The sequence below is a fragment of the Halichoeres trimaculatus genome, unplaced genomic scaffold (assembly GCF_033239565.1).
Source record: "Halichoeres trimaculatus isolate MK-OKI-2021-1 unplaced genomic scaffold, fHalTri1.1 fHalTri1_scaffold_23, whole genome shotgun sequence".
Taxonomy (NCBI): Eukaryota; Metazoa; Chordata; class Actinopteri; order Labriformes; family Labridae; genus Halichoeres; species Halichoeres trimaculatus.
In genome coordinates, this window is record NW_027437201.1 from 7,233,122 (window position 1) to 7,245,314 (window position 12,193).

Consider the following 12,193-nt stretch of genomic DNA (forward strand, 5'->3'; position numbering starts at 1 on the left):
ATAGTTAGGAAATGTGACTGGTACCTTAAGAGGTGCCAGACTGGGACCTTCTAGTCCAGGGGACTGCAACCTTTACTTTCATAAGAGCCATTTTGCCTCAGCTCATCTGGATTACAGTAATTCGGGAGCCACAAAATCTGATTTATCTTTACAAAAAAGACAAATAAGTGTATAAAATTCTCTCCATTGTAAAACTCAAGAGATGTCTTGTTATTAAGTTTCAGTAAATTTGCAAATATTGAAAAATTAATTGAAAAATTTGTAATGTCATAAATTTCATTTATTTGAAAAGTTTTGATTTTTTTATTTGAAATTTCAAAATTTTCCTGACTTTATTTTTTTTTTTTAGATCAGTTAGAAATGAGCAAAAAATGTGCAAAATGTCCAAAATTTTAAAATGTCAAAAATTTGCAAAAATAATAAAACACATCATTGTAATTTCAGAAATTTCTAAATTAAAAAAGAAAAAAATAATAATTAAAAAAATAAATAATTTGCAAAAATGTGTAGCAACTCAAAAAATGTTGAGATTTGCGAAATTTAATAAAATAAATTGCAATGTCTGCAAAAATAATTTGGAATTTATATTATAGATTTAAAAAAAACTGAAATGAGTTAATAAATGTTTAGCTTAACAAAATGTTGACCTGTTTTTGTTTGGTGTCAGTGCCTTTAATCATCAATACCCTCTGTAAGAAACCCCCCAAAAATCTTTATTTCAATAATATTTTCATTAAAACTACAAGGAGCCACCGCAGAGAAGTCATGAGCCGCATGAGGCTCCAGAGCCGCAGGTTGCAGACCCTTGTTCTAATCCAAATTACCGACCCTTTTCCTACAATTGCTACAAGGCTGGAACAAGGACCCATTTTTTAAACTTATCTCCAAATGCTGCAAAACATGTTCCTAAATACTTCTCATATGACTGATTTTGGCCTCTATACTTTGCCACATTTTAAGCCCCATTCATTTATAATAATGAGACATTTTAGCTGATATCGAGGGAGGCAAAGGTCGTAGGCACTCAGGACTGGGTGGCATGGAGACTAAATCTTGGGTGCTGTATACACCAGCCAATTTCCTATGACCTTCATATCAAAAGTTTTATTTACTCTACCTTTATTTCCAGGTCTGGCTGGGGTAAGTTAACCCTTGATGATGTATCTCAGGAATAAAAGGTGGTAGACACTCAGGACTGGGTGACACATACATTAATATATAGGTGCTGAACATACTCGTTTAGGTTTCATGTCTGTAAAACCTTTTGTTCCCAAGATACCACAAAAGAGCTCTTGTCTGATTTATCTTCCTTTTGATCTTTTTGGGCACTACTAGCTTGGCCATAGGACCATGTTTACGCATACGTGTATCTTTACAAAGTGGCACCACCAAGGGGGATTGCCAGTTGCATACACGCATTGCCACCACTATGAAACATGCTGGAGGCACCACTGCCTTTACGGCTCATGTCTGCATCAAAAACAGTGTGTAACTCAAATCTCCTCTTTCCTGGATCTGGATTCTTAAATTAGTGATGTAGAATTTTGTAAAATCAAAATCATGCTCAGTTTGGATTGGTAATCATATTGCAACACTTGATAAGAATGGACCATTGCAAAAGGACTCACTGCAATCCTATCAATGCATACAAAGGAGTCTAAATAGTTTGACATTTGTCTTTGGTGGGGAAACAAAGAGACAGAAACAGCAGAGGAAATGCAGGAACACTTAAAACCACAAAAACTGGAGGCTATAACAGAGAAATCAACCAAACTGAAGACAAAGTAAACCCTCAACTGAACACGGTGTGGGATACAGCAGAAAAAGACTGTTTGTCTACCTCCAGGGTTGCCAGCTGTGCACCGTCCAGGTCGATCCTGAAGGAGTACAAGTGCTCAGGGCTCGGGTCAGGCAAAACACTGCAGCCTCCCAGGGTCACAGCTGGCTGGCTCACTTTGTTCCTGCCCTTGTCCTGGTAGAACCACAGCTGCCCGTTCTTGATTAGACACCAGCAGGTCCGCCACTGGCTGTTCACCAAAACATTAAGGTAGCCTGATGGAGGAGACAGAGGCCAAGTCCAACATCAGGGACCAATTTCTGCTCCTGGTTGCACATATTTTCATGTACTCTGAGGCATTAGTTATCATTAAACCTAACCAAAAACAATCTCTCCAGAACTCTGCGGTGAGAATTTAAAGTCTTAACATCATAAACATACCAACGTTTCTTAAACAAAGCAGCTAAATGTTACAAAATCAAACTCTCAGCTGAAGTATGACTTCATTTTTGAAGGCTACAAATGGAAAAATATTGCCATGTTTAGTCTTGTATGAAGTACGACCGATAAAGACCTTCACCAGAAATCATCCAGCGACTGAATGAAGAAAGTTTCTGAATGAAGTGATAAGAGGAACCGCACCTGAGTTATAATCAGTAACCATAATGGAACTTATAATGAGATCTGTGCTCACCGGAGGTGTCCACACATTTCTCTGGGCTCTCTAACAACGAGGTTTTTTTCTTCCCAATGTTCATAAGGTTGCTGAACTTCAGCCCTGCGCTGTATTTTTTCTTCACTGTGAAAAAGGGAAAAGAGTAGTTACAAAATCATCTTTAAAATCAGAAAGCTGCTGAAACTTAGATGTTGGAGCCCACAGTTGAAGAAGTGACTCACCATCTTTGTTCTCTGGTGTTTCGGCGTGACTGTCAGTGCTGCTGCCGCTCTCTGACGCCACTGAGTATCTCTCGCTCAGATCTCCCTGGAGAGTCATAACAGTATCGGCCTTCGATAAGCATTCAACCACAAGTTATGACAGAGATTTAATCTGCATTTCCACTGAGAGGAATTTCCTCTGGCAGTAGAGGAATTAATTGTGCGTGTAATAAAAGCCCTTGGGACAATAGCCCAATGTTGGTCCTTTTAAAGGATCATGACTTATTTTTAATTTGTTACTTTCATTGTCCTGTATCTGGCTTTGAGCTCCAGGATGTCCACCCTGTTTGTACTAGCGGAGTCATCCTTTGTTTTCCTTGAGTGTATTAGTGATTACGTCTCATACTGTCATTCGTTACTCTTGTGTCCATGTGGTTCTTGTGTGTTTACTGTTTTATTTTGTAGTTCCTCCAGCTAAATGTCTGCTTTATTTTGACTTCCTGTCTTAATTAGTTCCACCTGCAGTTCGTTTGTCACACCTGTGAATTCTTCAGTGTGTTTTGTGTTTGTGTCCTTTTGACTTCTTTTTATGTCAAATAATTCATCTTATTCTTTATAGACGCTGTAAAGAGGATGTGTTTAAATTTCACCCCCTCGACACCTTGTGGCCCGCAGTCTCTGCACACTGTCATAAATTACTTTAGCGAGGTGTGAGTCTGTTTAGGAATTCAAGACAACTTTTTACTGGATACAACGCGCCAAGGTAAGGTATTTATCAGTACAGTTATGCAGCCCTAAGGTTTGAAACGTGACATCAACCAAGCATTATAGTAACCAGCTATGTGTAGTGCTATCGGCAGCCCAGTGCTCCGGCATATCTGTAGGCTAACGTGACTACAAGTAAACACTGTCAGTTTGTAAGTAGTTTAGTAGCCGTTTATATTTAGCTCAGCTGGCAGCCCGGTGCTCTAAGACATGTCTGTAATGTGTAATGTCAGTAAATCCTGGTTAGCCATCTACCAAGCAGAGCTAATGTAACTTCACTCTTCATTTTATTGACAGACTCTCAAGTTTGAAAAGACCACAGCAAAATAACTGCTGACTGTGGGTTGGAATCAACATTAGCACAAATAGTTTAGCCCCCTGTGTTATAGAGTGTTACAGCTGGAGCTAAAGGCTAATTAGCCTTTAGCTCCAGCTGTATCACTCACCTGTTTAGCTTTCTTCTGCTCTTTCGTCCTTTCCCTGTCTGACAGTTAGGCTCCAGTGTCCACCATCACTACAAAATTAGTCATAGAAATAGTTTTCAGCATTGAAAAACAGGTCTCTGTGTTTTATCTCTTCTCACTACTAAACTTCGTCAGCTGGCGTGGTGTTGTCATAAAGACCTAGACGTGCTGTAAATGAATCTGGTCCTGGTCGACCCAAACTGGAAGCTAAGAAGTAGCAATTAAAATAATCTGTAACCAGCAAAATTGGAGCTGATAATCCCATTTTACAGTGTGGGTTATGACCAGGCATATTTCTAGAAGGGAGACTTTTTCAAGATCACTTTCAAACTCCTGCAGGGTTTTCCTAAAAAACATAAAATGTCAACTTTTACAGGAATAATCCTGTTTAATTGTCTCCTATGGGCCTCTATACATGTGTGTCAGTGTCTTTTTTTGCCTTTAATCAAACGTTTCTGGGTGGAGAGTAAATGTGGTTACATCAGCCAATCACAGGCTCAGTATGCGAGTGACTTTGCGTGTCGATGATCCAGAGTGAAAGCAAATCAGAGCAGCTACAATAGTGGGCATAGCACGGAGGAAAAAAAACACAACCAAAGTGAAAGGAAATGCCAAGTAGATAAAGCTTTTCACCAAACGAGGATGAAGTCTGATTCAACCTTATTTGTTTTTGGCACTTGGAGAGCAGCTCTAACCAGGTATGTGTCAAATAACCAGTGATTAGCTTGTGCTAACATGCCAAGTCAGGTGCACTGCTCTCAAGTCTCTCCCACATAGAAATGTGATGCTACAGATGGTTGCTGGGCTCGTAAATGTGTTCACGTAGCTCTGTTTGGAGGCTGTGGGTGTGCGCTGCCGCTGGCACTGAGCCAAGGGGGGGAGCTCAGTTTGGATTTATGTTCACTAACACAACCTTTAAGGTTCTCAGATGCTGACTGAAAATATAGGGGCGTATGGATAAACTGAACCCTTTATATGCTCTTGCCACTCAGAAAAGTTAGTGTGAAACCAAGAAAGCTTACCAGTGGCATGCCCAGCAGGAGGCCAGAGGGGTGGTTGCCCCTTGTTGTAGCCCAATTTTTGAAAAACATACACTTAAGTGCCAGCAAAAAGACACTAAGCTGCCCTCTTGGCTGGTTCAAGTGCCCTCAAAAACATGCAGAACTTGGAGCTAGCTTCAGTGGTGAGAAGCGCTGTATGTGTCTTTTTTTTCTTTTCGCCCCTGCCCTTCAAAAAGTCTCTGCACGCCACTTCAGCCTACCTTTGTGCAGATGAGCCTTGGGGAGTCCGACATGGAGTGCTGGGATTCACAGTTTTCTGCTGGCTTGGGACTTATCTCATGAATAACCTAAAGGCCGACAACAAGAGGAGAATCACCACCAAAAATTGAACCCGGCTTTGAAGCGGGCAAGTTATGTCATGGTGAATGTACAGACGGGTCAAACTGTGGACTTTCTCACCCTGAGCCACAGCTCAGTCTGCTCCTTGCTCTGCAGTCCTAAAACGATAGCCTCCCCTCCCACCGGAGTGATCTTCAGTTTGTGCTCCTTTCTCTTCAGCTGCTTCTCTTTGTAGACCACAGAGCAGCCCAACAGGCTCACATCCAGCAGAGGTGTCTGTTCTTTGGAGCTCTTGTAACACTGAGGAAGAAGGAAGTGACACTGACTCATCTTTGAGGGCTGACTGTGGGTTTTAAAAAGAAATCTGTTAAAGCACAAAGTTTATCAAAGTTTCTTCCTTGGATTCATACAAAAAACATTATCTTTAAAATAAATAAAAATAAATCAATTTAGCATGGGTTGTTTTCAATACCAAGAATAGTTCATACTGCAATGTATTCAGGGGAGTTTTCTTCCAAGTCTATAAAAATCAACTCCACAGAAGGAGCAAACTTATTCTCTACAACAAGTTAAAATTATTCATAGTGAGCAGTGAGGTAAATCTAACGATCCCTTTCCAAAAATACAACGCCCAATTTAAAGATTATGATAACTGATAGGAATTTATTAATTTGCAATGTATCTAAGAGCTAGATGCTAATCATACTTTTATTTTGTTGTCTTTTTTTCTGTAGCTTTAGGGAAAAAGTTGGGAAGTGATAGCTCTTAATTTAGCGGGAGAAATGGCTCACCAGGCTCAGCCATCTCCTGCTTGAAGCTAAAACCAGTACTGACTGTTATTATGTCCTCCTGGTGATGGCATAACAAACTGAAAACACCAAAATTACACATTACAGCCTAAAACAGGGAATAAAATGAACCAAAATGTAAGCATTATGCATCCAGCAGCTATGGAAATAACTCGACATGTTTTTCTGTCTGCGGACTCTCACTAGCTTTTTCACTTCACTCACCAGCTTGTCTCTAAGTTTGTCCGTCTGCCTGCACACACATGTTTGATCTGAGATTTGCACTGAAAGTTTTTCCCTGTTTGCGAGGATGGAGAGCTGATAAGAGTGCTGCAATGCTGCAGCAAGATGAGGGAGCTTTAGCAAGTAGTGAACTTTTTTGCTTCACTGCTACTCCAGGAGTCAGATAACTTGCAGTTATCTCATCAAAATCTTGATTACAAACCAAACGAGTGTGTTCCCAGAATTATTCTATATTAATTTTCTCAATCAAAGGATCTGGTTTTGTAATTTTTGAGTAGTTGGCATGGAGTACTTTTTTGATGTTATCAGCCCAAATCAGGAATGAACCGTGGTGGGCTCTGGCATGTTTTGTTTTGTTGTTTTTTAGGACTTTAATTTTCCATTCTAAAAATAAATGGCAAACAAGGACATTGTGTGATGGCTAAACACAGAGTACAACAAACAAAACTTTTATCCTTGTTCGACTGAACCGATCTCATGACAGAATAAGAATCTGATAGTTTCCGCTCACCAGCAGGCGATGATCTTTGATGACACAGAGCTGTTTGGCCCATTGGCCCAGCCATTTCTTCCTCCACAGGAAGGCGCAGATTCGAGCGTCCTTCATTAGCTCAATGGACGCCTCCGTCGATGGCCACTGGTGCTGCGCTGACGCTGATTTCTCTCTGGTTGCTTCTTCTTCATCGTAGGATTCGTATGAGCTGCTTACTGCCTCTCCATCGTCTGAGAAACAGAGACAGGAAGTTTGATACCGTGTGCTAAGACAATAAATGAAAGCATTATGAATTAGTTTGATGACCAAAAGATGATGATGATTCTTGATCTTGATGACCTCCAGCTGAAAATGAGAAATTGAAGCGCTGATGGGAGATGTGATAAAAGTAAAACAAGAGAAACAAGACTGATGATGCGATGGCTGATGAATGACTCGTGAAGTGGTTTGTTTACATGCACGACTTGGGCCATGCTGCAGGCTCATACAGATTAGACAGCGCATATTCTTGCTTAAGGCCTCAGAAACTGAAAGATCAATACATGCCAGGCCAAAAAAACATAAACATCCAATGACAGACAAGAAGCTACCCCTAGTGATAACAGCATAGACCACACTGTCAGAGCTCTGCACTCGCATCCAGGGCCCTGAGCGGAGGCCGAAACAGTCTGGATCTACACAACAACAAAAGGAGCAAAGACAAAATAAAGAAAAAGGAGAAGAAGAAGGAAGTAAGATTGAAAAACGTGTCAAAGAAAATGATTTCATTTATAAAGAAAAAAAAATCCTGTAGAAACTGAGATAGGCAGCAAAAAATAAGAGCATCAACCTACACAGGAATGTGACTATGAGAATTAGTCAGCTGTCAAAGTAACACAGGGAAAAATGTGTGACTTTGTGTTAAAGTGTAGGCCTGTTTCACCTTTTAATCCTTCACAAATGTATAATAATGACTCATAACTTGCCACTTGTTAAAAGTATTGTAATGACATGTTTAAGAGCTACTGAGATGGAGTTAAGTGACTCACATTATGCTCCTTCAGGCCCGTCACAGCCAAATATTCTGCACTGCTGTGGTATAATGACACTTAATGAGTGCATCAGCACTTTAGAAACGTCTCACTGTACTCTATTCGAGTAATTAGAGCATCTTTAATACCACAGCCTAACATGTTTATGAGCATAATGCACAGCTTCACCCCTGCGGTCATGGTGTCTTAGCTCTTAGAAATAGCTTTGTTTTCTCCCAAAGTCTGCAGGTCATGCAGTGTGTGAAACCACCTTCTCAGAAAACAGACCACTTTAACGTAAACGGCACAGCCAGTGGTTTTTTTTTAATCATGGTTAAGAGGTTAATCTTACAGGTGCAAAGGAAAACAACTCATTTGTTTGAGGTTGGAAAATATCACCTTTCTGAGTTATGAGCTGGCAGTGTTTCCATGATGGTACAGCCTCATGTGATAGTCGTGAAAATAAATACGAGGAAACATCTTTGACAATAATGCTGCAGGTTTTTTTAAGTATAGCTATAATTGGTGAACATTTTAAGGAAGGAATACGACCAAGTATATAGGATGGAACTGAAGGAACTGGTGCACAATAAAACCAAGCCACATAAATAAGTTTTGTGAAGACTTGAATTCTCTTGGTTGGCCCACATCATCTTTGATTTGTAGAGCCTGTAGTGACCATACTTTACGTTGGACCGATACACACAGGGCTTAACAATTTGATTAGTCCACCTGTTATAAAAATGAGGGAACCATCCAGCATCATGAAGCAATTTTTTTTTTCAATTTAACGCTGACTCTTTCTTTTGTGGAGATTTTGCTTTACTTCACCATTTTGAAGAGGAGGGTTTCAAAATTATCGTTATGTTTTAATACCTAAATATGAGCCAAAAACTGGAATTCTCTGAGGAAACAGAAATATATCAAAATTACTAAACAGCCACACAAACGTTTTTTTTTTCTTGTTTTTTTTTTTTTCCCATTCTGTCTGGACAAGTAAGTTAGTTAGTAATAATAATGGGCTTAACTTTTTCCTGTTTTTTTTTTTTTTTTTTAGCAAAACAGTACATTTGACAAACAACAGTAATTAGATTCAAGGATTAAATATTTATTTTTGATTCAAGAGCTTTTATGTCCTAGTAGTTTAACCATAACAGAAACATAAAAAGTGTTGTTAAACTATATACAGTTAATCAGAGCAGCGGTACACACCTTGCACTGAGTTATGGTCTAATAAATTTATAAGCAATGTGGTTTGTGGAGAACATTATACTGTATTACAAAAGACTGGAAAGCAGCTAAGACCACAAATCTTTAACAGGTCAAGTGGCCAGAAGGAAAATTCTCTCATAGCCTTCAACACAACTGGACTTCTTTTTTGTAACCCCCCAAATGAAGTCTACATCATAGAAATGTATCAATCACAAAGTAGTCACACCCTTATGCAAACACTTCGTTTTCACCCTTTCTACTGTGCCAACACCAAAAATAACAAAACCATTTGCTGTGTTACAATGCAACCAAGAACTCAGGATTTTTTTTTTACAAGGGCCTGTGTCCACTAGCAACATTTTTCACACTGGAAGCCCAAAAATAAGAACACTTATTATCATTAGTACCTACAGTTGCAAAGCTAGGAAAATCCTTTGCTGGAATCAACTGTGAAGTTCTTCTCTATTTGCTCTTCATCATTGTTTCTTTTCTTCAATGGAGTTTAACAAAGAAAAGAAAAAGATAGAAATCTATTGTAGAACTGGCAACAGCTCTAGATCAGGAAAGTGACTTTTGGCCCTGAGTGTAATGGAGCAACGACTGGTAAAAGGCTTTTTGGGCCAAGAAATATAATCAGTGAAAATCACTGAGGTGCATTAGGTTGGACAGAAATCACGGCTTCCAAAACAAATGTGTTCAGTGGACACAGGCCCTTAAGGAAGTAAGTTATTTTAGTATTACAGTTGTTTCTTTTAATTCACTCTCAAACAACAGCAAAGTTTTCTTTACTCACACCTTTTGAAAAATGGAACATTTTAAGCAACTCTTTAACTAGACCATAATGTGAATCATTGTAAAGAGGAGGGGATTTCTTACCATTAAATGTTTCCTCGTAAGGCTGGGCCTCCTCATAGTAACTCTCTGTATTATCTGCAGATGGTGCGGGGACTGCAGGTAAGGGGAACGGCTCCCGACCCACCACGCCCTGATGAGAGAAAGGCAGGAAAAATGTTTCAGTTTAGTAAATTGATTTAGGTTACATGCCCTACAACCATAAAACCTCCAAACCAGTACATAAAACACACAGTCGAGCACAAACACACTCATATTATCAACATGTGTTCTCCCTGCAGGCAGATCATCCAGCTGTCACTGCAGGAGTAAGTAGGGAATTCCTCATGTAACCAATCCTTGTCTGACCCTGTGCACTAAACACTTACATGCTCGCCTTAAGGGAAGAGTGTGTGTGTATAAGCATGGAAAAGAGAGAGAGAGGGTGTGTGTTTTAATATGTGTGTGTGTGGGCTTAGTGGCTTTCCTGAAATCAATCAGCAGTCTGGCTTCACTTCTGTCTTTCTTCTCGTCTCCTGTGTGGTAAGGACCCTCTGTCTGTGCTTTCCCATACTGCTGGAAAACACCAGACTCTCCAGACGCTGTTTGGCTGCTTACACAAGTCCTAATTCATTTGGAAGGTCTCTGTAGCACTTAATGAGCGACATGATACAAGATACATTTAGGAGACATCTGTCATCACTTTGTCTGCTTTTGCATATCTTAAAGATGACACATCTCACACGCCAAACTTTTATATTATGATAATGATAATGGCAATTGGACTACAGTAAGAAAATTTTCTGGATTGTATTCCTCAGTAGCGACAGCAATAATCTAAAGAGAACTGGACTCTAATTCTTCATTTGGGAATTGGACAAAACTCAGACTAAGACATCAGGGACTCAACACTAAACTTGATTCATGGTGAACTATGGCTCACATTTTGGGATCTGAAAGGTATCAAGCGTTGCAGAGATATGATGAGCACTGTGCTTTACAGAATCCAAAGTTGGATTAACGGCACCCAGGAAGACATTCAGCACAACTTATGTGTGCAGAAACTCAGAAGTGGTTGGCAGTGCTGATGAGCCCAGTTCTTGTGAACATTTGCAGGAGTTTCATGAAGAAATCCAGACAGATTCCCCAGGTTAAGACCTTGTAAAGTTTACAAGAGGTGTCCTTTTTAGAGAAAAGAGAATGATTGACAATTTGTGTTTGTTGTGGTTCTTTAACTTTGTTTTTTTATTTAAGGGGGTGTAAAACACATTTCACCCATTTTTCTTTTGCAAAGCAGATTTTCCTTCTTCAGAGATTAAATTTTCAACTGTCAGCCAAGAAATTATTGTTGTATTCGTTTTCAATGGTGCATTTATTTTGTACATTCAATTGGAATTTTTGTTGCTTTTTAACTTGAAAAGGAAATAATTTAGACTAGAAGTTGTCAATGGGAAATGACAGGGGACTTGAGGCTATACTGAAAAAAAAAAGTTAATTCAGCTGTGAAACAGATAAAAAAATATACCATCAATCTTTGACCAAATAAAAATTCCAGTTAATCAACTTAATATAGATCAGTGAGTTGTTTTTAGTTAATCTACTTGAAATAGCATCTAGCTAGCTTTAAGATAGTTTTTGTGACTAACTTCTATTAGCTACCAGGTACCAGGTGTGTGAACTTACTTCTATTCAGCTTTAAGCTAGTCTGTGTGGTCTTTTAGCTAACATTATGTTAGTTTTAGCTACTCTGTGTGAACTAACTGTTTGGCTAGTTTATGAGAACTAACTTAAAGCTAGCTTTAGCTAGTCTGTGTAAATAAACTTTATACTAGTTCTAGTTGGTCAGTGTGAACTTCTAGTCAGCTTTTAACTAATCTGCGTGATCTTTTAGACAACTTTAAGCTAGTTTTTAGCAAGTGTGTATGTGTGTTTCTGTGTGTGTGAACGATAGACTGTGAAAAAAATGGACGTCATCATGCTTGAGTCGAAGTGAGGTCGCCACAAAAACTGCTCCCCCTGGTGTCTGGCTGCGGTATAGGTAAAAGGAAAAAAAATCAGTCTCTCCAGTCATTCCAGATGGGCTGTGGTCAAACTTTAAAAAATTAATACACCTCGTAGAAATGTTTCTCATGTACGATTGTTGTAGTGATTTGTATATATCATTTGGCTGCTTTGTTTTCACGTCCTCTTTTTTTCTGAAAAGTTTCTTTTTTATTAGTTACAAGAGGTTAAATAAAGATGTTTTACGTCTAATGATGATTGACAGCTGCCGTTCTTGTGTATTTTTTTCGGGGAATGAAATATATGTCAGGAAGCAGAGTCAAGAAGTGATTCGACTCTGGAAAGAAAAAAAAATATTATTTTTGTCACTCAGCTCCGCTTAGATTCTCCCAG

General features: G+C 39.2%; 1 protein-coding gene across 3 annotated transcripts in view; it reads right to left on the reverse strand.

The window, feature by feature from the left end:
- The window catches only part of afap1l2 (actin filament associated protein 1-like 2), a 48,464-nt gene that overhangs the window by 5,915 nt on the left and 30,356 nt on the right, over nt 1–12,193 (reverse strand). For 2 of the 3 annotated variants that reach the window (XM_074662604.1, XM_074662605.1), the window contains exons 5-11: nt 9,845–9,953; nt 6,765–6,976; nt 5,343–5,522; nt 5,144–5,230; nt 2,675–2,759; nt 2,472–2,576; nt 1,841–2,052 (exon numbers count right to left, since the gene is read on the reverse strand). In XM_074662604.1, the coding sequence (XP_074518705.1) occupies nt 1,841–2,052; nt 2,472–2,576; nt 2,675–2,759; nt 5,144–5,230; nt 5,343–5,522; nt 6,765–6,976; nt 9,845–9,953 (990 nt within the window). Of the gene's footprint in view, nt 1–1,840; nt 2,053–2,471; nt 2,577–2,674; nt 2,760–5,143; nt 5,231–5,342; nt 5,523–6,764; nt 6,977–7,336; nt 7,542–9,844; nt 9,954–12,193 lie in introns of those variants that run through there. The other variant, XM_074662606.1, reaches the window with a different exon arrangement.